We start from the raw sequence: 26,867 nt of genomic DNA on the forward strand, positions 1-26,867 counted from the left end.
AGATGTTTATTGGAAGGACGACTTCCCGACTTGACCATCTTCCTTGAAACTGCACCCCCTGGGTGACTGCTCCCCAACCTCTGAGGCTTGCGTCTGTGGTTAGCAGAATCCAATTCTGAATCCCGAATCTCTGACCCTTGACGAGATGAGAAGTCTGAAGCCACCACAGAAGGGAAATTCTGGCTTTTGGCGACAGACAGATCCTCTGGTGTATGTGAAGATGCGATCCGGACCATTTGTCCAACAGATCCAGCTGGAAGGGCCTCACATGAAATCTTCCGTACTGAAGCGCCTCGTAAGAGGCCACCATTTTCCCCATAAGGCGAATGCACAGATGCACCGAGATCCGGGTTGGCTTCAGTACAGCCCGAACCATCGATTGGATTTCCATAGCCTTCTCCAAGGGAAGGAACACTCTTTGAGACTCCGTGTCCAGTATCATTCCCAGGAAGAAAAGCCTCTGCATTGGTTCCAGGTGAGATTCTGGTAAATTCATAATCCACCCGTAATCCAAGAGTAGTCTGGTTGAGAGGCCAATGCTGTCCAACAACCACTCTCTGGACAGCACCTTTATCAGAAGATCATCCAGGTACGGAATTATGTTCACTCCCTGTTTGCGGAGTAGAAAGTGTGCAGAGAGAGTTAGATTTGGGTGGGGTGTGTTCAAACTGAAATCTAAATTGCAGTGTAAAAAAAAAGCAGCCAGTATTTACTCTGCACAGAAACAAAATAACCCACCCAAATCTAACTCTCTCTGCAAATTTTATATATGCCACACCTGCAGTGCACATGGGGGGTCATTCCGAGTTGTTCGCTCGTTGCCGATTTTCGCTATACTGCGATTAGTTGCTTACTGCGCATGCGCATGGTACGCAGAGCGCATGTACTTAGTTATTTTACTAAAAACTTAGCTGTTTTGCTGTAGCGTCTGCGGCGCTTTTCAGTCGCACTGGTGTTCGGTAAATGATTGACAGGAAAGGGGCATTTCTGGGCGGCAACTCAGCGTTTTCCCGGCGTTGGCTAAAAAATGCAGGCGTGTCAGGGAAAAACGCGGGAGTGTCTGGAGAAACGGGGGAGTGGCTGGCTGAACGCAGGGCGTGTTTGTGACGTCAAACCAGGAACGAAACGGGCTGAGGTGATCGTAGTGTAGGAGTAAGTCTCGAGCTACTCAGAAACTGCTAAGAATTATTTATTCGCAATTCTGCTAATCTTTCGTTCGCAATTCTGCTATGCTAAGATACACTCCCAGAGGGCGGCGGCCTAGCGTGTGCAATGCTGCTAAAATCAGCAAATGAGCGAACAACTCGGAATGAGGGCCATGGTTTTGCCCAACTGTTAACAAATTTGCTGCTGCGATCAACTCTGAATTACCCCCCCTATCCCTTGTTTTGCAGATGAGGTGGAACTGGTACAATGACCTGAGTCTGTACCAGTTTTTGAATGGCGCCCTGTAAGGTTATACTTCCTGTGAAACTGGTAAGCTGATTTGAAGAATCTGTGAAGTGGGAGCTCCTGAAACTCCAGTCTGTAGCCCTGAGAAATAAGATCTATGACCCAGGGATCCTGGCATGATGTTGTCCAGATGTGACTGAAAAATCTTAGTCAAGCTCCCACCTGCCAGTCTTCCAAGCATTGCGGTCCACCGTCATGCTGAAGGCTTTGAGGAAGCAGAGCCTGAGCTCTGTTCCTGTGAACCGACAGTTACTGGTTTTCGTGGTTTACCTCTAGCTCCTCTGGTGGCTGTAGAAGAACCTCTGGGTTTGCCCTTAAACTTGGCAGTCCGAAAGGACTGTAGATTAGGTCCTGAGTAGGCCTTCCTGGCTGGGTGAGCTGCAGAAGGAAGATACGTGGACTTACCCGCAGTAGTTTTAGAGATCCATTTGTCTAGTTCATCTCCAAATAAGGCCTCTCCTGTGAAGGGTAGGCCTTCCACGCCTTTCCTGGAGTCCGCGTCAGCAGTCCACTGGCGTAGCCATAAGCCTCTGCGTGCTGACACTGCCATAGCAGTGGTGCATGCATTAAGCAAGCCTATTTCTTTTATGGCTTCCACCATAAAATTTGCAGAGTCGTGTATATGTTGCAGGAGTGCAATAATATCCCAGAGACAAAGTACCAAACCCCTCAATAAGGTTACCCAACCATTTTGCGATGGCCTTAGTAATCCATCCATATGCTATAGTGGGTCTCTGGGCCACCCCAGCAGCTGTATACAAAGATTTGAGTGTAGTCTCAATTCTACGATCAGCCGTGTCTTTTAGGGAGGCTGCACCCAGGACAGGCAATACAGTTTTCCGTGACAGCCTGGACATTGATGCATCCACTATCAGTGGACTTTCAAATTTTTTTCCTATCCTCAGGAGGAAAGGGAAAACATGATATCAACCTTTTAGGTATTTGGAATTTCCTATCAGGATTAACCCACGGTTCCTCAAACAGGGTATTTAGTTCCTTTGACTCAGGAAAAGTTGCTAATGATTTCTTTTTTATATTAAAATAATATTCCTCAGTCTCCTCTGTTACCTTATCAGGGATATGCAGAACTTCTCTGATAGCTTCTATGAGAGCCTCTATTCCCTGTGACAGAGTAGCCTCCCCCACCTCTGCATCCACTTCCCCCTCCTCCATGTGTCCTCATCATCAGAGTCAGACTGCAGAATATTGGCCAAAGGATGTTTTTGCGGACAAATGGAAGGGAAATGAGACGCTGGTTTGGGTACTGAGTCTCTGTTCATAAACTCAGTCATTGATCGTCTTAAGTATTGTGTCTCTTTCTCATTGCGGGACAATTTAGTAGAAATATTGCAAATCATTCCCCTAATGGAATCCAGCCAAGCTGGCTCTGCCCTGCTAGCCTGGGAGGGTGCACTGCACTGAGTATACTGCTGTGAACCCTCTGGAGAAGAGGAACACTGTGCCTTACATGAAACACACTCTTTGTCTGACATAATGTGACAGTGACCGCACACACACACACACACACACACACACACACGAACAGGTTAAATGCACAATTAACCCACAAAGAGCCCTTCAAGAGAGACACAGAGATAGCTTGGAGCCAGCACACAGCGCCCTTAATGCTAATGCCAAGCTTAGCCAGGTCACAGACTAAGTACCCAGAATGAAGACTTAGTACACTATTAAGCGCTATGACCCCCAGGTACCGCTGAGGTAATCTGTAGTCACTCCGGAGGAGCTGCGCGTCCCTGTTAGTCAGCGTCTGTGTCCACTGCAGAGGGAAAATGGCGCTGGTGAGCTGCTTGATCCGCTTATAGTGAAGCCCAGTCCCTTCAATGGCGCGCGGTCTTTCCGCTTTTTTATACTGGCTGATGTAATTTTAGTGCCTAAAATGGAGTCACCCCCCTTTTAAGTCTGTAATGCCAGTCTGGGTACTGTGTACACATGTAGTGTACTTAGACTCAGTTCGCTCCCTCAGAAGCAGTGTGTCTGCACTGTGTACTGAGTCTGGATATTCTCCTCCCCCCCCCCCCCCCGTAGAAGCCGTGCGTCTCCGTACCCTCATGCCGCCATTAGTACTCCCCACTCTTCTATCTTCTGGCTCTGTTAAGGGTAGCGGTGTGCTACGGGAATGTACGCATGCCGTGGTGCGAATAGGTCCCTCAGGAGCTAGTGTCCTGTCAGCGGGGAACGGGACCATTAACCCTTCAAGAGGTTGGGGCCCCCCCTTCCCTCCCTAAGTCCCATGAAGCAGGCAGGCTGGTGCTATCCAGCACTGCCTGAAAATAACAAACATACAAAATGAATGCAGAAAACTCTTCAGGAGCTTCCAGAGACGTGACCGGCTCCTCCGGGCACATTTTCTAAACTGAGTCTGGTAGGAGGGGCATAGAGGGAGGACCCAGCGCACACTATCAAATTCTTAAAGTGCCCAAGGCTCCTAGTGGATCCATCTATACCCCATGGTACTAAATGGATTTCCAGTATCCTCTAGGACGTAAGAGAAATATATATAACAGTTTCATATTATACACCAGGGAGAATTGGTAGCATTATCATTGAGAATAAATGCTTGTGGACAAGTCTTTTGATTGGCGCTCATACCTTCAGCCAAAAAGGAGTCTGGATACAATAGTACCCAGATCTGATTGGCAATGTAATAGTATTGCGCCTCGCACAATAGTTACTTTCTGAATGCGTACACTGTATTTATATTTTATACATGTACATTTTTAATGAGATTTTTCATATTTACATATTAATTTTATATACAAAGACAGTGCCGGAATGCCACAGCTTATAAATAGAATACACTGCATAAATACTAATAAATAAATCATTTTGGTTTATGTTACTGCCATCTCCTTCAATCACATTAGGAAAAAACGGCGTTGGACTTCTTGGAATTGAGAAAGTTTCGCTTCTTGCTGGGCAGCCTTAGAGGGGTGGGAGAGACACTGGGGGCTCGGAAGATGAAGAGTTTCTCTGGAGCATCTGGAAGGTGTAAGGACTCTGTACTTCCAAACTGTTCGGAGCGAATGCTGGTCTGGAGGAGCTTGGAGAGACTGTCCGAGTGTGAAAACGAGACACGCTTCACAGGCCGCAGTCTCTTCTTCTTCAGGATGCTGAAAGCCAAGACAACAAAAGACCTCAATTAAGTGGACTTCATAAAGATTAGATACTAGCAAATAACAGGAACATGGAGAATGCCTGAAATCCAGTCCACCCTCTTTGTTGTCTCACTTCACTAATGCAGAGGTTCTCAAACGTGGCCCTCAAGGCTCCCCATCGGTCCAGGTTTTAAGTATATCCATGGCTCAGCATGGATGGTTAAATCAAATTGACTGAGGTGCTAATTTAGGGGTCAATTTACTAAGCCTTGGATGGAGATAATGTGCACGGAGATAAAGAATCAGCCAATCACCTCCTAACTGCCATGTCAACCTCCTAACTGCCATGTCACAGCCTGGGTTTGAAAAATGACAGGAGCCGATTGGCTGGTACTTTATCTCTGCCCAAGGCTTACTAAATAGACCCCACAGTATCATATCAAGAAGGGTTGAACAATATTAATATTAACAAGATCCAAAGTAATGCACACAATGGTCCATCTACTTTCAACAGCGACACAGTAACTACTTAAACCAGAGGTCCTCAAACTCGGTCCTCGGGGGCCCACACAGTGCATGTTTTGCAGGTCTCCTCACAGAATCGCAAGTGAAATAATTAGCTCCACCTGTGGACCTTTTAAAATGTGTCAGTGAGTAATTAATACACCTGTGCACCTGCTGGGTTACCTGCAAAACATGCACTGTGTGGGCCCCCGAGGACCGAGTTTGAGGACCTCTGACTTAAACAATCAAGAACTCATTTATCCAGTTTAGATTTATTATTTTGAATAGTGATATTTTAATGAGGTTAGGTTGGGAGAGTGCTTCTTTAAGTGAAATACATAATTGCGCTATTAAGTGAACTGAGTGATCAAGATAACATGGAGTAAGACGTTTTTGAAATAAATATAAACGTGCTCCTGATTGTTTATATGGTTAATTTTACATCCTTTATTATAATGTCACAATAGCTATACTGTAAATCAATATAATGATGATGAAGGATCCTCATTTCAACTCTGCCTGTAATTGTTAGGGCTATATATAATATAATGTATATTAATATATACACATACATATATGCATGCATAGATATTTGCATGCAGTGTCTCTGCATCCCCATACTATATACTACTGTAATATACGCTCATATTATAAATATCCTAACCCACAAACCTCAACAGCTCAATGTATCGTCTGAACAAAAAAATACAATTGCAACTTGTTCATTTACACAGAATGAACATTGCATAGCAAAGCACGTTATGTGCAGACTCTTACCAGGTTCTCAAGAGGATTTACTGTAATAAGAAGGTGCTCATAGAATTTTAATGTGATTCGAAGCGGCCCAGGAGGCCGAGATAAGGCAAAATCGCTGCACGGGCCAATTATAGACGAGAGGTACAGAGATTGCAAACCGTGTCATTACGTATTCCTGGAATCCTCTGAAGATAGAACCTTGAGGTACTTACACGTACTACAGTATGTTACAAGCATATCATAGATGTGTCAGCAAACCATGTATTCTAATGGCAAACTAAAGATCCTAAACTAACAAATCTGTTATGCTGCACAAGGGATCTACGGTACTGCAACCATTCTAGAATTCTCCCCACAATATTTTACTTGACCATGGACAAAAGCAAACACTTAGGGCAGGATGCAATGAAGTCCCAGTGTGGAGGCCGTGCGGGATGCGGCCGAACTTGGACTTTTTTTTAAAGGGACAGTCATATACAAGGCATGGCGTTTTTTTAAAGGGGCAAGGCATGGATTAGACTTGTACAGGGTTGCCCCTTTAAAAAAAACATCCGAGTTTGGCCGGCATCCTGCACAGCTGTCGAACTCGGACTTCATTAAATCCCGTCATTCGTTTTCGGCCGACAAATTACCCATTTCCAGCCAAAAACACACATGATATGAGTTCACGAACCCATGTATTTTTGGGGCCGCAATCAAGAAAACCGGTCATTTATTATGGGGGGAAAAATGGGCTAATTGGATAGCCCCTGGGGGAACAATTAGCCAAGTTAATTTACTGCAGCTAATAGAATACTGCCCTTAGAGCAGGGGTGGGGGACCCTTGGTCTTCCAGCTGTTGTTGAACTACACATACCAGCATGCCCTGCTATTTGGCCTTGCTACAACTATTGCCAGGCATGCTGGAATGTGTAGTTCAACACCAGCTGGAGGGCCGAAGGTTCCCCACCCCTGCCTTAGAGGCATATTTATCACAAACTATATTTTTAATGCAGATGTGGTAACTATTTTTCACTTAAATTTGCAAAGGGAAAATGATAAGGGCTTGGCCTGACAAAGAGGTGGAAGGAGTTTGCTAGTGTAACGCTATCACACAGCTTCCTGATTCGAGGTTCCCGGCTGCCAATGCGCATCTAGGGGGTGACAGTAATGGAGTTAGATGTGTACTCTCTGTAAAAGACATAAAAGGAGCGTTGTCCAGGTTACGTAGAAGTTTATATCCAAATGTATTAAAATATACTTATCCTATTGCAATAAAACATTAAAAACGTGTTACAATGGACACTAATGTATTAAAAGCACACAGTCTCATATACTGTAGGTTTCTGAGGAAACAGCAGTCTGTGCCAGGCTGAGAAACGCGTTAGAACATGGCCCCTGGATGACATCTGCAGAAGCAATACTCTCTCACCAGCTGGACTTCCAATTACCATCACAGCTGAACCCACATACGAGTCTACAGACAGCCTTGAATAGCGGATAACACCAGCAGCTGCTCCTGCCCAGTGACCACCGGACAGAGCCATTAGATGGCAGTCAGAACCGGAGTGCTCTCCTCCATCTTCAAAGGAGTGGAGGAGAGCATTCCAGTTCTAATTGCCACCTCACGGCTCTGTCCGGTGGTCACCGGGCAGGAGCAGCTGCTGGTGTTATTACGGCGGCCGTCAATATTACGTATCAGTTGATTTTAAGCGTTTTGCTAATTTGTATCTTTGTATCTGAGAGCGTGTGGTTTTAATACATTAGTGTCATTTGCAACAAGATTTGATTGTTATATTGCAATAGGATAAATATATTTTAATAAATTTGGATACAAACGTCTACGTAATCTGTACAGCGCTCCTTTTATATTTATTTCTGTATATATTTTTGAGGGTCAACTCCTCATATCTGTGGAGCAGCAGTCCTAACAATAGGTTTATATTTATATTCATTATTGTTTAAGGATTGAGACACACACACATTTGTTTTCCATTAAGCACATTCTGTAAACATCTGCAAATTAGTAGTCCCATAGGCTGTTATAGGGTAAAGCCATTGGAGATGGTGTTACCTATCGGGCCAGCTTGGTAAATCTGATTGGGGCGGCGACTGCTGTCAGAAATGGAGGGACTGCAGCAGATATTGGAGATATGTGCTGTGGGCTCTCCATAGTACATTTGGGGGATCTTTAATATTTGCGGATCTCGTGCGATCTCTAGCACCACATATGCTCCATAGCCGAGCAGAGACAACTACAAGCAAATACAGTTCATTCATTGAAGTTCTCTTGTGAGGGACTGATGTGTGATCATCATCTGAGAGCAGAGAACAGCAGGGAAACTGATTGGCTGATTAGTGGGAGGAGTAATGCTACAGGTCTACGGCTATTGGGGTGGAGGAAGACTACAATGGGGGGAATGCCATAGGTGGGGGGGGGGGGGTTAAAGTGGGAAAAGGTGATGCTCCAGTGCATCAAGACTACAATGGGGAGAGTGCTATAAGCAGAGAAAATTCCTACAGGGAGATCTATGGCTAAAAGATAGGAAAATGCTAAATGGACAGTGGATGATTCTATATGGGTCTGTTCTCCACGTCCCTTGAGTGTTTTTTTTTTAATAGATATTAGCCTAATTCATGAAAAAAAAATGTAATAAAAAAGTGGTTAAACATGATGCGTTTCTACTGGAGAAATGCGTCACATTTAAATAAGAAGTGACTGAGACCCTGCAGTATATTATATAATGGACTCCAGGTCTGTGATCCATTTGAGTGGGCAGAATTTGTCCTGAGAGTAGCATACAGTGGTACGAACAGGATTCATGTATTTGAACTTTATGCGCAGTTATCACAAATACCCTGCTAAACGCTCATGGTCTTTATTAATCTGGGCGGCACTTACAAATGAACACGTTTATTAAAGGCTTATCTAAAATGTTACTATGATCTGAATAAATCTCAAATATATTTATAGGGAATTTAACACTGAAGAATATCAATCACCGTTAACTGAAACTGTATAACAAGTTAAGGAGGACATTTACTAAGCAGTGATAAGAGCGGAGAAGTGAGCCAGTGGAGAAGTTGCCCATGACAACCAATCAGCACTGAAGTAACATCTATAATTTGCATACTATAAAATTACACAGAGCTGCTGATTGGTTGATGGGGCAACTTCTCCACTGGCTCACTTCTCCGCTCTTATCACTTCTTAGTACATGTCCCCCTTAGATACACATCATATTCATTTCAATGTCAGTTCACAAGTACGAAATGTCAGTGCGATAGTCTTTCATCTGACTAATTGCAATAGTAACATTAATATCTTCATTTATTCATCTATCTCTGGATCAAGACTGAGACTGTGTAATTTTGAAGGGAACAATTGACACATTGATAAACTACGAATGTACTAATTGCCAGACGGGGCCGCAGGGTATCTTTCTTTTCAGGTGGATTGTAGTTTAATATTGATACTTACTGGGGGTTTTTATGTTGTGAATTTTTGTCATTTATTTTTAAAAGCAAAGTGGTACTATTACATTTATTTGATTTAATGTTACAATATCATAGAAATTGTCATTAGCACGCCTTACTGTTTGTACATTTTGTCTATTGCTTGGGACTTGCTGTTCCCCAATATAAGCAGATCGGACATCTTCTCATTATAGTCAAACTCTAAATCTCTCATTGGTAGATTCATTATTAAAAATTAAGTGTTGTTCAGAGAGTGTCAGCCATAGTAGCATTGACTTAAACAAGGCAGGAAGACTGCAGAATGCAGTAATGTGGAATTCAGTCACTGGGGCACAGATAACAGCTAGAACTACGATTTCCTTCACAGCTAATATTGCTCAGGATTTTCCCAACCTATCAAGATTGTTTGGTTCTTTAGGCTACTCTAGGATACGTAGACTTGCAGGTAGCCTTCAAATTTGATAGAAGGAGAAAGGAACCTGGCTTGTCCGAAGAAGATCAAGTCCTTAAGGTAAAACAAAGCTGACGTTCTCTGACTTTGCTTATATCGTGGTGAAACAGCCGTATTGTCAAGGACTCTCCCAAGAAACTGGATGAATTGGAAAGACCTGACTGTTACTACCATCTGTGGTACAGAGCCTTGTTCTGCCTTCATAGATTGTGGCTCTGCCGACTGCTGTTAGGATATGTGATCTTGATGGGATGCATTCAATTTGCCGATTGTCGGGATCCCGGTGGTCAGGATACAGACGCCATAAAGCCGACAATGCCAACAGCCGGAATCCTGGCGCACAGGAACTATTCCCACTCAAGGGTGTCCACGATACCCATAGAGTGAGAATAGAACCTGTGGCGAAGTCCTCCGCAAGGGGACACTTAGCGCTCACCCCGCTGCTGGCATTCTGGCGGGCGGGATGCTGCTGTCAGGACCTAGAACCAATAAACAGCCATTACACTCACTGCTGAAATCTATAACCATCAATCAGTCCATATACTGTAGTATACGCAGTAATGCAATCTACAGCGATTCACCGGCCCATATACTCACTGCTGCAATCTATAACCAGTCATCAGCAATTATACTGACTTCTGTAATCTAGAACCATCTGTCAGCCTATACACTCACTAACGGGATCTAGAACCATCAGTCAGTCTGTATAATCACTACTGGAATCTATAACCATCTGTCAGCCCATATATTCATAGCTGTAATCTAGAACCATCAGTCAGCCCATATACTCAGTACTGGAACCTAGCATCCTTCAGTCAACACACTTATTATTAGTAGTGATGTGCACCGGAAATTTTTCGGGTTTTGTGTTTTGGTTTTGGATTCGGTTCCGCGGCCGTGTTTTGAATTCGGACGCGTTTTGGCAAAACCTCCCTGAAAATTTTTTGTCGGATTCGGGTGTGTTTTGGATTCGGGTGTTTTTTTACAAAAAACCCTCAAAAACAGCTTAAATCATAGAATTTGGGGGTCATTTTGATCCCATAGTATTATTAACCTCAATAACCATAATTTACACTCATTTCCAGTCTATTCTGAACACCTCACACTATTATTTTTAGTCCTAAAATTTGCACCGAGGTCGCTGGATGACTTAGTTAAGCGACCCAAGTGGCCGACACAAACACCTGGCCCATCTAGGAGTGGCACGGCAGTGTCAGGCAGGATGGCAGATTAAAAAAATTGTCCCCAAACAGCACATGATGCAAAGAAAAAAAGAGGCGCAATGAGGTAGCTGTGTGACTAAGCTAAGCGACCCAAGTGGCCGACACAAACACCTGGCCTATCTAGGAGGGGCACTGCAGTGTCAGACGGGATGGCACTTCAAAAAAATAGTCCCCAAACACCACATGATGCAAAGAAAAAAAGAGGCGCAATGAGGTAGCTGTGTGACTAAGCTAAGCGACCCAAGTGGCCAACACAAACACCTGGCCCATCTAGGAGTGGCACTGCAGTGTCAGACAGGATGGCACTTCAAAAATTAGTCCCCAAACAGCACATGATGCAAAGAAAAATGAAAGAAAAAAGAGGTGCAAGATGGAATTGTCCTTGGGCCCTCCCACCCACCCTTATGTTGTATAAACAGGACATGCACACTTTAACAAACCCATCATTTCAGCGAAAGGGGCAAGGCATGGATTAGACTTGTACAGGGTTGCCCCTTTAAAAAAACATCCGAGTTTGGCCGGCATCCTGCACGGCTGTCGAACTCGGACTTCATTAAATCCCGTCATTCGTTTTCGGCCGACAAATTACCAATTTTCAGCCAAAAACACACATGATATAAGTTCACGGACCCATGTATTTTTGGGGCCGCAATCAAGAAAACCGGTCATTTATTATGGGGGGAAAAATGGGCTAATTGGATAGCCCCTGGGGGAACAATTAGCCAAGTTAAATTACTGCAGCTAATAGAATACTGCCCTTAGAGCAGGGGTGGGGGACCTTTGGTCTTCCAGCTGTTGTTGAACTACACATACCAGCATGCCCTGCTACAGTTTTCTATTTGGCCTTGCTACAACTGTTGCCAGGCATGCTGGAATGTGTAGTTCAACACCAGCTGGAGGGCCGAAGGTTCCCCACCCCTGCCTTAGAGGCATATTTATCACAAACTATATTTTTAATGCAGATGTGGTAACTATTTTTCACTTAAATTTGCAAAGGGAAAATGATAAGGGCTTGGCCTGACAAAGAGGTGGAAGGAGTTTGCTAGTGTAACGCTATCACACAGCTTCCTGATTCGAGGTTCCCGGCTGCCAATGCGCATCTAGGGGGTGACAGTAATGGAGTTAGATGTGTACTCTCTGTAAAAGACATAAAAGGAGCGTTGTCCAGGTTACGTAGAAGTTTATATCCAAATTTATTAAAATATACTTATCCTATTGCAATAAAACATTCAAAACGTGTTGCAAAGGACACTAATGTATTAAAACCACAGTCTCATATAGATTTCTGAGGAAACAGCAGTCTGTGCCAGGCTGAGAAACGCGTTAGAACATGGCCCCTGGATGACATCTGCAGAAGCAATACTCTCTCACCAGCTGGACTTCCAATTACAATCACAGCTGAACCCACATACGAGTCTACAGACAGCCTTGAATAGCGGATAACACCAGCAGCTGCTCCTGCCCAGTGACCACCGGACAGAGCTATTAGATGGCAGTCAGAACCGGAGTGCTCTCCTCCATCTTCAAAGGAGTGGAGGAGAGCATTCCAGTTCTAACTGCCACCTCACGGCTCTGTCCGGTGGTCACCGGGCAGGAGCAGCTGCTGATGTTATTACGGCGGCCGTCAATATTACGTATCAGTTGATTTTAAGCTTTTTGCTTATTTGTATCTTTGTATCTGAGACTGTGTGGTTTTAATACATTAGTGTAATTTGCAACAAGATTTGATTGTTATATTGCAATAGGATAAATATATTTTAATACATTTGGATACAAACGTCTACGTAATCTGTACAGCGCTCCTTTTATATTTATTTCTGTATATATTTTTTAGGGTCAACTCCTCATATCTGTGAAGCAGCAGTCCTAACAATAGGTTTATATTTATATTCATTATTGTTTAAGGATTGAGACACACACACATTTGTTTTCCATTAAGCACACTGTGTAAACATCTGCAAATTAGTAGTCCCATAGGCTGTTATAGGGTAAAGCCATTGGAGATGGTGTTACCTATCGGGCCAGCTTGGTAAATCTGATTGGGGCGGCGACTGCTGTCAGAAATGGAGGGACTGCAGCAGATATTGGAGATATGTGCTGTGGTCTCTCCATAGTACATTTGGGGGATCTTTAATATTTGCGGATCTCATGCGATCTCTAGCACCACATATGCTCCATAGCCGAGCAGAGACAACTACAAGCAAACACAGTTCATTCATTGAAGTTCGCTTGTGAGGGACTGATGTGTGATCATCATCTGAGAGCAGAGAACAGCAGGGAAACTGATTGGCTGATTAGGGGGAGGAGTAATGCTACAGGTCTTTGGCTATTGGGGTGGAGGAAGACTACAATGGGGGGAATGCCATAGGTGTGGGGGGGGGGGGGGGGGGGTTAAAGTGGGAAAAGGTAATGCTCCAGTGCATCAAGACTACAATGGGGAGAGTGCTATAAGCAGAGAAAATTCCTACAGGGAGATCTATGGCTAAAAGATAGGAAAATGCTAAATGGACAGTGGATGATTCTATATGGGTCTGTTCTCCACGTCCATTGAGTGTTTTTTTTTTAATAGATATTAGCCTAATTCATGAAAAAAATTTTTAATAAAAATAAGATTTTACTTACCGATAAATCTATTTCTCGTAGTCCGTAGTGGATGCTGGGACTCCGTCAGGACCAAGGGGATTAGCGGCTCCGCAGGAGACAGGGCACAAAAATAAAAGCTTTAGGACTAGGTGGTGTGCACTGGCTCCTCCCCCTATGACCCTCCTCCAAGCCTCAGTTAGGATACTGTGCCCGGACGAGCGTACACAATAAGGAAGGATTTTGAATCCCGGGTAAGACTCATACCAGCCACACCAATCACACCGTACAACTTGTGATCTGAACCCAGTTAACAGTATGACAAACGTAGGAGCCTCTGAACAGACGGCTCACAACAATAACAACCCGATTTTTTTTTTTTTTTGTAACAATAACTATGTACAAGTATTGCAGACAATCCGCACTTGGGATGGGCGCCCAGCATCCACTACGGACTACGAGAAATAGATTTATCGGTAAGTAAAATCTTATTTTCTCTGACGTCCTAGTGGATGCTGGGACTCCGTCAGGACCAAGGGGATTATACCAAAGCTCCCAAACGGGCGGGAGAGTGCGGATGACTCTGCAGCACCGAATGAGAGAACTCCAGGTCCTCTTTAGCCAGGGTATCAAATTTGTAGAATTTTACAAACGTGTTCTCCCCCGACCACGTAGCTGCTCGGCAGAGTTGTAATGCCGAGACCCCTCGGGCAGCCGCCCAAGATGAGCCCACCTTCCTTGTGGAATGGGCCTTGATAGATTTAGGCTGTGGCAGGCCTGCCACAGAATGTGCAAGTTGAATTGTGCTACAAATCCAACGAGCAATCGTCTGCTTAGAAGCAGGAGCACCCAGCTTGTTGGGTGCATACAGTATAAACAGCGAGTCAGATTTTCTGACTCCAGCCGTCCTTGAAATATATATTTTCAATGCCCTGACAACGTCCAGCAACTTGGAATCCTCCAAATCGCTAGTAGCCGCAGGCACCACAATAGGCTGGTTCAGGTGAAACGCTGAAACCACCTTAGGCAGAAACTGAGGACGCGTCCGCAGTTCTGCCCTGTCCGAATGGAAAATCAGATATGGGCTTTTATACGATAAAGCCGCCAATTCTGACACTCTCCTGGCTGAAGCCAGGGCCAGTAGCATGGTTACTTTCCATGTAAGATATTTCAAATCCACCGATTTGAGTGGCTCAAACCAATGGGATTTGAGAAAATCCAAAACTACATTAAGATCCCACGGAGCCACTGGGGGCACAACCGGGGGCTGTATATGTAGTACTCCTTTTACAAAAGTCTGGACTTCAGGAACTGAAGCCAATTCTTTCTGGAAGAAAATCGACAGGGCCGAAATTTGAACCTTAATGGACCCTAATTTGAGGCCCATAGACAATCCTGTTTGCAGGAAATGTAGGAATCGACCCAGTTGAAATTCCTCCGTCGGGGCCTTCCTGGCCTCACACCACTCAACATATTTTCTCCAAATGCGGTGATAATGTTGTGCAGTCACCTCCTTCCTGGCTTTTACCAGGGTAGGGATGACCTCTTCCGGAATGCCTTTTTCCCTTAGAATTCGGCGTTCAACCGCCATGCCGTCAAACGCAGCCGCGGTAAGTCTTGGAATAGACACGGTCCCTGCTGAAGCAGGTCCCGTCTTAGAGGTAGAGGCCACGGATCTTCCGTGAGCATCTCCTGAAGTTCCGGGTACCAAGTTCTTCTTGGCCAATCCGGAGCCACGAGTATCGTTCTTACTCCCCTTTGCCGTATAATTCTCAGTACTTTTGGTATGAGAGGCAGAGGAGGAAACACATACACTGACTGGAACACCCACGGTGTTACCAGAGCGTCCACAGCTATTGCCTGAGGGTCTCTTGACCTGGCGCAATACCTGTCCAGTTTTTTGTTGAGGCGGGACGCCATCATATCCACCTTTGGTTTTTCCCAACGGTTCACAATCATGTGGAAGACTTCTGGATGAAGTCCCCACTCTCCCGGGTGTAGATCGTGTCTGCTGAGGAAGTCCGCTTCCCAGTTGTCCACTCCCGGAATAAACACTGCTGACAGTGCTATCACATGATATTCCGCCCAGCGAAGAATCCTTGCAGCTTCTGCCATTGCCCTCCTGCTTCTTGTGCCGCCCTGTCTGTTTACGTGGGCGACTGCCGTGATGTTGTCCGACTGGATCAACACCGGCTGACCCTGAAGCAGGGGTTTTGCCAGGCTTAGAGCATTGTAAATCGCTCTTAGCTCCAGTATATTTATGTGAAGAGACATCTCCAGGCTTGACCACACTCCCTGGAAGTTTCTTCCCTGTGTGACCGCTCCCCAGCCTCTCAGACTGGCATCCGTGGTCACCAGGACCCAGTCCTGTATGCCGAATCTGCGGCCCTCTAACAGATGAGCACTCTGCAACCACCACAGAAGAGACACCCTTGTCCGTGGAGACAAAGTTATCCGCTGATGCATCTGCAGATGCGATCCGGACCATTTGTCCAGCAGATCCCACTGAAAAGTTCGTGCGTGGAATCTGCCGAATGGAATCGCTTCGTAAGAAGCCACCATTTTTCCCAGGACTCTTGTGCATTGATGCACAGACACTTTTCCTGGTTTTAGGAGGTTCCTGACAAGTTCGGATAACTCCCTGGCTTTCTCCTCCGGAAGAAACACCTTTTTCTGAACCGTGTCCAGAATCATTCCCAGGAACAGCAGACGTGTCGTCGGGGTCAATTGAGATTTTGGAAAATTCAGAATCCACCCGTGCTGTTGCAGCACTACTTGGGTTAGTGCTACTACGTCCCCCAGCTGTTCTCTGGACCTTGCCCTTATCAGGAGATCGTCCAAGTAAGGGATAATTAATACGCCTTTTCTTCGCAGAAGAAACATCATTTCGGCCATTACCTTGGTAAAGACCCGAGGTGCCGTGGACAATCCAAACGGCAGCGTCTGAAACTGATAATGACAGTTTTGCACCATGAACCTGAGGTACCCTTGATGTGAAGGGCAAATTGGGACATGCAGGTAAGCATCCTTGATGTCCAGGGACACCATAAAGTCCCCTTCTTCCAGATTCGCTATCACTGCTCTGAGTGACTCCATCTTGAACTTGAATTTTTGTATGTACAGGTTCAAAGATTTCAGATTTAGAATAGGTCTTACCGAGCCGTCCGGCTTCGGTACCACAAATAGTGTGGAATAATACCCCTTTCCCTGTTGTAGGAGGGGTACCTTGACTATCACCTGCTGAGAATACAGCTTGTGAATGGCTTCCAATACCGTCGCCCTGTCTGAGGGAGACGTTGGCAGAGCAGACTTTAGGAACCGGCGAGGGGGAGACTTCTCGAATTCCAACCTGTAACCCTGAGATACTACCTGCAGGATCCAGGGGTCCACCTGTGAGTGAGCCCACTGTGCGCTGAAATTCTTGAGTCGACCCCCCACCGCCCCTGAGTCCGCTTGTAAAGCCCCAACGTCATGCTGAGGGCTTTGCAGAAGCCGGGGAGGGCTTCTGCTCCTGGGAGGGAGCTGCTTGGTGCACTCTCTTACCCTTTCCTTTGCCTCGGGGCAGATATGACTGTCCTTTTGCCCGCTTGTTCTTATAGGAACGAAAGGACTGCGGCTGAAAAGACGGTGTCTTTTTCTGTTGGGAGGGGACCTGAGGTAAAAAGGTGGATTTCCCGGCTGTTGCCGTGGCCACCAAATCCGATAGACCGACCCCAAATAATTCCTCCCCTTTATACGGCAATACTTCCATATGCCGTTTGGAATCCGCATCACCTGACCACTGTCGCGTCCATAAACTTCTTCTGGCAGATATGGACATCGCACTTACTCTCGATGCCAGAGTGCAAATATCCCTCTGAGCATCTCGCATATAAAGAAAAGCATCCTTTAATTGCTCTATATTCAATAAAATACTGTCCCTATCCAGGGTATCAATATTTTCAGTCAGGGAATCCGACCAAACCACCCCAGCACTGCACATCCATGCAGAGGCGATGGCTGGTCGCAGTATAACACCAGTATGAGTGTATATACTTTTCAGGGTAGTTTCCAGCCTCCTATCAGCTGAATCCTTGAGGGCGGCCGTTTCAGGAGACGGTAACGCCACTTGTTTTGATAAGCGTGTGAGTGCCTTATCCACCCTAGGGGGTGTTTCCCAGCGCGCCCTAACCTCTGGCGGGAAAGGATATAATGCCAATAACTTCTTTGAAATTAGCAGTTTTCTATCGGGGTTAACCCACGCTTCATCACACACTTCATTCAATTCCTCTGATTCAGGAAAAACTACAGGTAGTTTTTTCAGACCCCACATAATACCCCTTTTTGTGGTACTTGCAGTATCAGAGATATGCAAAGCCTCCTTCATTGCCGTGATCATATAACGTGTGGCCCTACTGGAAAATACGTTTGTTTCTTCACCGTCGACACTAGATTCGGTGTCCGTGTCTGGGTCTGTGTCGACCGACTGAGGTAAAGGGCGTTTTACAGCCCCTGACGGTGTCTGAGACGCCTGGACAGGTACTAACTGGTTTGCCGGCCGTCTCATGTCGTCAACTGATTTTTGTAACGTGCTGACATTATCACGTAATTCCATAAACAAAGCCATCCATTCCGGTGTCGACTCCCTAGGGGGTGACATCACCATTACCGGCAATTGCTCCGCCTCCACACCAACATCGTCCTCATACATGTCGACACACACGTACCGACACACAGCAGACACACAGGGAATGCTCTTATCGAAGACAGGACCCCACTAGCCCTTTGGGGAGACAGAGGGAGAGTTTGCCAGCACACACCCAAGCGCTATAAATATATAGGAACAACCCTACAGAAGTGTTGTTTCCTTTATAGCAGCTTAATATATCAATATCGCCAAAAAAATGCCCCCCCTCTCTGTTTTTTTTTTACCCTGTTTCTGTAGTGCAGTGCAGGGGAGAGTCCTGGGAGCCTTCCTCGCAGCGGAGCTGTGCAGGAAAATGGCGCTGTGTGCTGAGGAGATAGGCCCCGCCCCCTATTTCGGCGGGCTCTTCTCCCGGTGTTTGTGAGACCTGGCAGGGGTTAAATACATCCATATAGCCCCAGGGGCTATATGTGATGTATTTTTAGCCAGAACAAGGTATTATCATTGCTGCCCAGGGCGCCCCCCCCCAGCGCCCTGCACCCTCAGTGACAGCTGGTGTGAAGTGTGCTGACAACAATGGCGCACAGCTGCAGTGCTGTGCGCTACCTCATGAAGACTGAAAAGTCTTCTGCCGCCGGTTTCTGGACTTCTTCACTTTTCGGCATCTGCAAGGGGGTCGGCGGCGCGGCTCCAGGACCGGACTCCATGGCTGGGCCTGTGTTCGATCCCTCTGGAGCTAATGGTGTCCAGTAGCCTAAGAAGCCAATCCATCCTGCACGCAGGTGAGTTCACTTCTTCTCCCCTAAGTCCCTCGTTGCAGTGAGCCTGTTGCCAGCAGGACTCACTGAAAATAAAAAAACCTAATAACTTTTTCTAAGCAGCTCTTTAGGAGAGCCACCTAGATTGCACCCTGCTCGGACGGGCACAAAAACCTAACTGAGGCTTGGAGGAGGGTCATAGGGGGAGGAGCCAGTGCACACCACCTAGTCCTAAAGCTTTTATTTTTGTGCCCTGTCTCCTGCGGAGCCGCTAATCCCCTTGGTCCTGACGGAGTCCCAGCATCCACTAGGACGTCAGAGAAAAAGTGGTTAAACATGATGCGTTTCTACTGGAGAAATGCGTCACGTTTAAATAAGAAGTGACTGAGACCCTGCAGTATATTATATAATGGACTCCAGGGCTGTGAGCCATTTGAGTGGGCAGAATTTGTACTGAGAGTAGTATACAGTGGTACGAACAGGATTCATGTATTTGAACTTTATGCGCAGTTATCACAAATACCCTGCTAAACGCTCATGGTCTTTATTAATCTGGGCGGCACTTACAAATGAACACGTTTATTAAAGGCTTATTTAAAATGTTATTATGATCTGAATAAATCTCAAATATATTTATAGGGAATTTAACACTGAAGAATATCAATCACCGTTAACTGAAACTGTATAACAAGTTAAGAAGGACATTTACTAAGCAGTGATAAGAGCGGAGAAGTGAGCCAGTGGAGAAGTTGCCCATGACAACCAATCAGCACTGAAGTAACATCTATAATTTGCATACTATAAAATTACACAGAGCTGCAGATTGGTTGATGGGGCAACTTCTCCACTGGCTCACTTCTCCACTCTTATCACTTCTTAGTACATGTCCCCCTTAGATACACATCATATTCATTTCAATGTCAGTTCACAAGTATGAAATGTCAGTGCGATAGTCTTTCATCTGACTAATTGCAATAGTATCATTAATATCTTCATTTATTCATCTATCTCTGGATCAAGACTGAGACTGTGTCATTTTGAAGAGAACAATTGACACATTGATAAACTACGAATGTACTAATTGCCAGACGGGGCCGCAGGGTATCTTTCTTTTCAGGTGGATTGTAGTTTAATATTGATACTTACTGGGGGGTTTTATGTTGTGAATTTTTGTCATTTATTTTTAAAAGCAAAGTGGTACTATTACATTTATTTGATTTAATGTTACAATATCATAGGAATTGTCATTAGCACGCCTTACTTTTGTACTTTTTGTCTATTGCTTGGGACTTGCTGTTCCCCAATATAAGCAGATCGGACATCTTCTCATTATAGTCAAACTCTAAATCTCTCATTGGTAGATTCATTATTAAAAATTAAGTGTTGTTCAGAGAGTGTCAGCCATAGTAGCATTGACTTAAACAAGGCAGGAAGACTGCAGAATGCAGTAATGTGGAATTCAGTCACTGGGGCACAGATAACAGCTAGAACTACGATTTCCTTCACAGCTAATATTGCTCAGGATTTTCCCAACCTATCAAGATTGTTTGGTTCTTTAGGCTACTCTAGGATATGTAGACTTGCAGGTAGCCTTCAAATTTGATAGAAGGAGAAAGGAACCTGGTTTGTCCGAAGAAGATCAAGTCCTTAAGGTAAAACAAAGCTGACGTTCTCTGACTTTGCTTATATCGTGGTGAAACAGCCGTATTGTCAAGGACTCTCCCAAGAAACTGGATGAATTGGAAAGACCTGACTGTTACTACCATCTGTGGTACAGAGCCTTGTTCTGCCTTCATAGATTGTGGCTCTGCCGACTGCTGTTAGGATATGTGATCTTGATGGGATGCATTCAATTTGTCGATTGTCGGGATCCCGGTGGTCAGGATACAGACGCCATAAAGCCGACAATGCCAACAGCCGGAATCCTGGCGCACAGGGACTATTCCCACTCATGGGTGTCCACGACACCCATAGAGTGAGAACAGAACCTGTGGCGAAGTCCTCCGCAAGGGGACACTTAGCGCTCACCCCGCTGCTGGCATTCTGGCAGGCGGGATGCTGCTGTCAGGACCTAGAACCAATAAACAGCCATTACACTCACTGCTGAAATCTATAACCATCAATCAGTCCATATACTGTAGTATACGCAGTAATGCAATCTACAGCGATTCACCGGCCCATATACTCACTGCTGCAATCTATAACCAGTCATCAGCAATTATACTGACTTCTGTAATCTAGAACCATCTGTCAGCCTATACACTCACTAACGGGATCTAGAACCATCAGTCAGTCTGTATAATCACTACTGGAATCTATAACCATCTGTCAGCCCATATATTCATAGCTGTAATCTAGAACCATCAGTCAGCCCATATACTCAGTACTGGAACCTAGCATCCTTCAGTCAACACACTTATTATTAGTAGTGATGTGCACCGGAAATTTTTCGGGTTTTGTGCTTTGGTTTTGGATTCGGTTCCGCGGCCGTGTTTTGAATTCGGACGCGTTTTGGCAAAACCACCAGAAAATTTTTTGTCGGATTCGGGTGTGTTCTGGATTCGGGTGTTTTTTTACAAAAAACCCTCAAAAACAGCTTAAATCATAGAATTTGGGGGTCATTTTGATCCCATAGTATTATTAACCTCAATAACCATAATTTACACTCATTTCCAGTCTATTCTGAACACCTCACACCTTGCACCGAGGTCGCTGGATGACTAAGCTAAGCGACCCAAGTGGCCGACACAAACACCTGGCCCATCTAGGAGTGGCACAGCAGTGTCAGACAGGATGGCAGATTAAAAAAATTGTCCCCAAACAGCACATGATGCAAAGAAAAAAAGAGGCGCAATGAGGTAGCTGTGTGACTAAGCTAAGCGACCCAAGTGGCCGACACAAACACCTGGCCCATCTAGGAGTGGCACTGCAGTGTCAGACAGGATGGCACTTCAAAAAAATAGTCCCCAAACAGCACATGATGCAAAGAAAAAAAGAGGCGCAATGAGGTAGCTGTGTGACTAAGCTAAGCGACCGACACAAACACCTGGCCCATCTAGGAGTGGCACTGCAGTGTCAGACAGGATGGCACTTCAAAAAAATAGTCCCCAAACAGCACATGATGCAAAGAGAAAAAGAGGCGCAATGAGGTAGCTGTGTGACTAAGCTAAGCGACCCAAGTGGCCGACACAAACACCTGGCCCATCTAGGAGTGGCACTGCAGTGTCAGACAGGATGGCACTTCAAAAAAATAGTCCCAAAACAGCACATGATGCAAAGAAAAAAAGAGGCGCAATGAGGTAGCTGTGTGACTAAGCTAAGCGACCCAAGTGGCCGACACAAACACCTGGCCCATCTAGGAGTGGCACTGCAGTGTCAGACAGGATGGCACTTCAAAAGAATTGTCCCCAAACAGCACATGATGCAAAGAAAAAAAGAGGCGCAATAAGGTAGCTGTGTGACTAAGCTAAGCGACCCAAGTGGCCGACACAAACACCTGGCCCATCTAGGATTGGCACTGCAGTGTCAGACAGGATGGCACTTCAAAAAATAGTCCCCAAACAGCACATGATGCAAAGAAAAAAAGAGGCGCAATGAGGTAGCTGTGTGACTAAGCTAAGCGACCCAAGTGGCAGACACAAACACCTGGCCCATCTAGGAGTGGCACTGCAGTGTCAGACAGGATGGCACTTAAAAAAATAGTCCCCAAACAGCACATGATGCAAAGAAAAATGAAAGAAAAAAGAGGTGCAAGATGGAATTGTCCTTGGGCCCTCCCACCCACCCTTATGTTGTATAAACAGGACATGCACACTTTAACAAACCCATCATTTCAGCGGCAGGGTCTGCCACACAACTGTGACTGAAATGACTGGTTGGTTTGGGCCCCCACCAAAAAAGAAGCAATCAATCTCTACTTGCACAAACTGGCTCTACAGAGGCAAGATGTCCACCTCCTCCTCATCGTCCGATTCCTCACCCCTTTCATTGTGTACATCCCCCTCCTCACAGATTATTAATTCGTCCCCACTGGAATCCACCATCTCAGGTCCCTGTGTACTTTCTTGAGGCAATTGCTGGTGAATGTCTCCACGGAGGAATTGATTATAATTCATTTTGATGAACATCATCTTCTCCACATTTTGTGGAAGTAACCTCGTACGCCGATTGCTGACAAGGTGAGCGGCTGCACTAAACACTCTTTCGGAGTACACACCGGAGGGGGGGGCAGCTTAGATAAAATAAAGCCAGTTTGTGCAAGGGCCTCCAAATTGCCTCTTTTTCCTGCCAGTATACGTACGGACTGTCTAACGTGCCTACTTGGATGCCGTCACTCATATAATCCTCCACCATTCTTTCAATGGTGACAGAATCATATGCAGTGACAGTAGACGACATGTCAGTAATCGTTGGCAGGTCCTTCAGTCCGGACCAGATGTCAGCACTCGCTCCAGACTGCCCTGCATCACCGCCAGCGGGTGGGCTCGGAATTCTTAGCCTTTTCCTCGCAGCCCCAGTTGCGGGAGAATGTGAAGGAGGAGCTGTTATCGGGTCATGTTCCGCTTGACTTGACAATTTTCTCACCAGCAGGTCTTTGAACCTCTGCAGACTTGTGTCTGCCGGAAAGAGAGATACAACGTAGGTTTTAAATCTAGGATCGAGCACGGTGGCCAAAATGTAGAGCTCTGATTTCAACAGATTGACCACCCATGAATCCTGGTTAAGCGAATTAAGGGCTCCATCCACAAGTCCCACATGCCTAGCGGAATCGCTCTGTTTTAGCTCCTCCTTCAATCTCTCCAGCTTCTTCTGCAAAAGCCTGATGAGGGGAATAACCTGACTCAGGCTGGCAGTGTCTGAACTGACTTCACGTGTGGCAAGTTCAAAGGGTTGCAGAACCTTGCACAACGTTGAAATCATTCTCCACTGCGCTTGAGTCAGGTGCATTCCCCCTCCTTTGCCTATATAGCTGTGTAGCTGTATAGGCTTGAATGGCCTTTTGCTGCTCCTCCATCCTCTGAAGCATATAGAGGGTTGAATTCCACCTCGTTACCACCTCTTGCTTCAGATGATGGCAGGGCAGGTTCAGGAGTGTTTGCTGGTGCTCCAGTCTTCGGCACGCGGTGGCTGAATGCCGAAAGTGGCCCGCAATTCTTCGGGCCACCGACAGCAACTCTTGCACGCCCCTGTCGTTTTTTAAATAATTCTGCACCACCAAATTCAATGTATGTGCAAAACATGGGACGTGCTGGAATTTGCCCACATGTAATGCACGCACAGTATTGGTGGCGTTGTCCGATGTCACAAATCCCCAGGAGAGTCCAATTGGGGTAAGCCATTCTGCGATGATGTTCCTCAGTTTCCGTAAGAGGTTGTCAGCTGTGTGCCTCTTATGGAAAGCGGTGATACAAAGCGTAGCCTGCCTAGGAACGAGTTGGCGTTTGCGAGATGCTGCTACTGGTGCCGCCGCTGCTGTTCTTGCTGCGGGAGGCAATACATCTACCCAGTGGGCTGTCACAGTCATATAGTCCTGAGTCTGCCCTGGTCCACATGTCCGTGGTTAAGTGGACATTGGGTACAACTGCATTTTTTAGGACACTGTGACTCTTTTTCTGACGTCTGTGTACATTTTCGGTATCGCCTGCCTAGAGAAATGGAACCTAGATGGTATTTGGTACCGGGGACACAGTACCTCAATCAATTCTCTAGTTCCCTGTGAATTAACGGTGGATACCGGAAACACGTTTCTCACCACCCAGGCTGCCAAGGCCTGAGTTATCCACTTTGCAGCAGGATGACTGCTGTGATATTTCATCTTCCTCGCAAAGGACTGTTGGACAGTCAATTGCTTTTGGAAGTAGTACAAGTGGTCTTCCGACCTCTGGGATGACGATCGACTCCCAGCAGCAACAACAGCAGCGCCAGCAGCAGTAGGCATTACACTCAAGGATGCATCGGAGGAATCCCAGGCAGGAGAGGACTCGTCAGACTTGACAGTGACATGGCCTGCAGGACTATTGGCTTTCCTGTCTAAGGAGGAAATTGACACTGAGGGAGTTGGTGGTGTGGTTTGCAGGAGCTTGGTTACAAGAGGAAGGGATTTAGTTGGCAGTGGACTGCTTCCGCTGTCACCCAAAGTTTTTGAACTTGTCAATGACTTCTGATGAATGCGCTCCAGGTGACGTATATGGGAGGATGTTCCTAGGTGGTTAACGTCCTTACCCCTACTTATTACAGCTTGACAAAGGCAACACACGGCTTGACACCAGTTGTCCGCATTTCTGTTGAAATAATTCCACACCGAAGAGGTGATTTTTTTTGTATTTTGACCAGGCATGTCAATGGCCATATTTGTCCCACGGACAACAGGTGTCTCCTCGGGTGCCTGACTTAAACAAACCACCTCACCATCAGAATCCTCCTTGTCAATTTCCTCCCCAGCGCCAGCAACACCCATATCCTCATCCTGGTGTACTTCAACAGTGACATCTTCAATTTGACTATCAGGAACTGGACTGCGGGTGCTCCTTCCAGCACTTGCAGGGGACGTGCAAATGGTGGAAGGCGCCACCTCTTCCCGTCCAGTGTTGGGAAGGTCAGGCATCGCAACCGACACAATTGGACTCTCCTTGGGGATTTGTGATTTAGAAGAACGCACAGTTCTTTGCTGTGCTTTTGCCATCTTAACTCTTTTAAGTTTTCTAGCAGGAGGATGAGTGCTTCCATCCTCATGTGAAGCTGAACCACTAGCCATGAACATAGGCCAGGCCCTCAGCCTTACCTTGCCACTCCGTGTCGTAAATGGCACATTGGCAAGTTTACGCTTCTCCTCAGACGATTTTGATTTAGATTTTTGGGTCATTTTACTGAGCTTTATTTTTTGGATTTTACATGCTCTCCACTATGACATTGGGCATCGGCCTTGGCAGACGATGTTGATGGCATTTTTCATCGTCTCGGCCATGACTAGTGGCAGCAGCTTCAGCACGAGGTGGAAGTGGATCTTGATCTTTCCCTATTTTACCCTCCACATTTTTGTTCTCCATTTTTTAATGTGTGGAATTATATGCCAGTAATATATCAATAGCAATGGCCTACTGTAGAGGTAGGTAGAGCAGTGGCCTACTGTACCGTACTACTATATATTACATACTGGTGGTCAGCAAAATTATGCACTGTCCTCCTACTATATATATATACTGTGCAAAACTTAAATGCACCACAGGTATGGATGGGATAGTATACTTGACGACACAGAGGTAGGTAGAGCAGTGGCCTACTGTACCGTACTGCTATATATTATATACTGGTGGTCAGCAAAATTATGCACTGTCCTCCTACTATATATATACTGTGCAAAACTTAAATGCACCACAGGTATGGATGGGATAGTATACTTGACGACACATAGGTAGGTAGAGCAGTGGCCTACTGTACCGTACTGCTATATATTATATACTGGTGGTCAGCAAAATTATGCACTGTCCTCCTACTATATATATACTGTGCAAAACTTAAATGCACCACAGGTATGGATGGGATAGTATACTTGACGACACAGAGGTAGGTAGAGCAGTGGCCTACTGTACCGTACTGCTATATATTATATACTGGTGGTCAGCAAAATTCTGCACTGTCCTCCTACTATATACTACAATGCAGCACAGATATTGAGCGTTTTTCAGGCAGAGAACGTATAATACTAGTGGTCACTGGTCAGAAAAACTCTGCACTGTCCTCCTACTATATAATACTGCTGGTCCCCAGTCCCCACAATAAAGCAATTAGCACACTAAGCACAGATATTTGCAGCACACTGAGCACAGATATGGAGCGTTTTTCAGGCAGAGAACGTAGATATTTGCAGCACACCGAGCACAGATATTTGCAGCACACTGAGCACAGATATTTGCAGCACACTGAGCACAGATATTTGCAGCACACTGA

At 45.7% G+C, this 26,867-nt stretch overlaps 1 protein-coding gene across 3 annotated transcripts in view; it reads right to left on the reverse strand.

Annotated features, from left to right (window-relative positions):
- Positions 1 to 4,166: 4,166 nt before the first annotated feature.
- The window catches only part of EVC2 (EvC ciliary complex subunit 2), a 329,045-nt gene continuing 306,344 nt past the window's right edge, over positions 4,167 to 26,867 (reverse strand). For all 3 annotated transcript variants that reach the window (XM_063923401.1, XM_063923393.1, XM_063923385.1), the window contains exon 22: positions 4,167 to 4,583. In XM_063923401.1, the coding sequence (XP_063779471.1) occupies positions 4,334 to 4,583 (250 nt within the window). In that variant the 3' untranslated portion in view covers positions 4,167 to 4,333. The remainder of the gene's footprint in view (positions 4,584 to 26,867) is intronic.

Source organism: Pseudophryne corroboree, chromosome 1, assembly GCF_028390025.1.
Source record: "Pseudophryne corroboree isolate aPseCor3 chromosome 1, aPseCor3.hap2, whole genome shotgun sequence".
NCBI lineage: Eukaryota > Metazoa > Chordata > Amphibia > Anura > Myobatrachidae > Pseudophryne > Pseudophryne corroboree.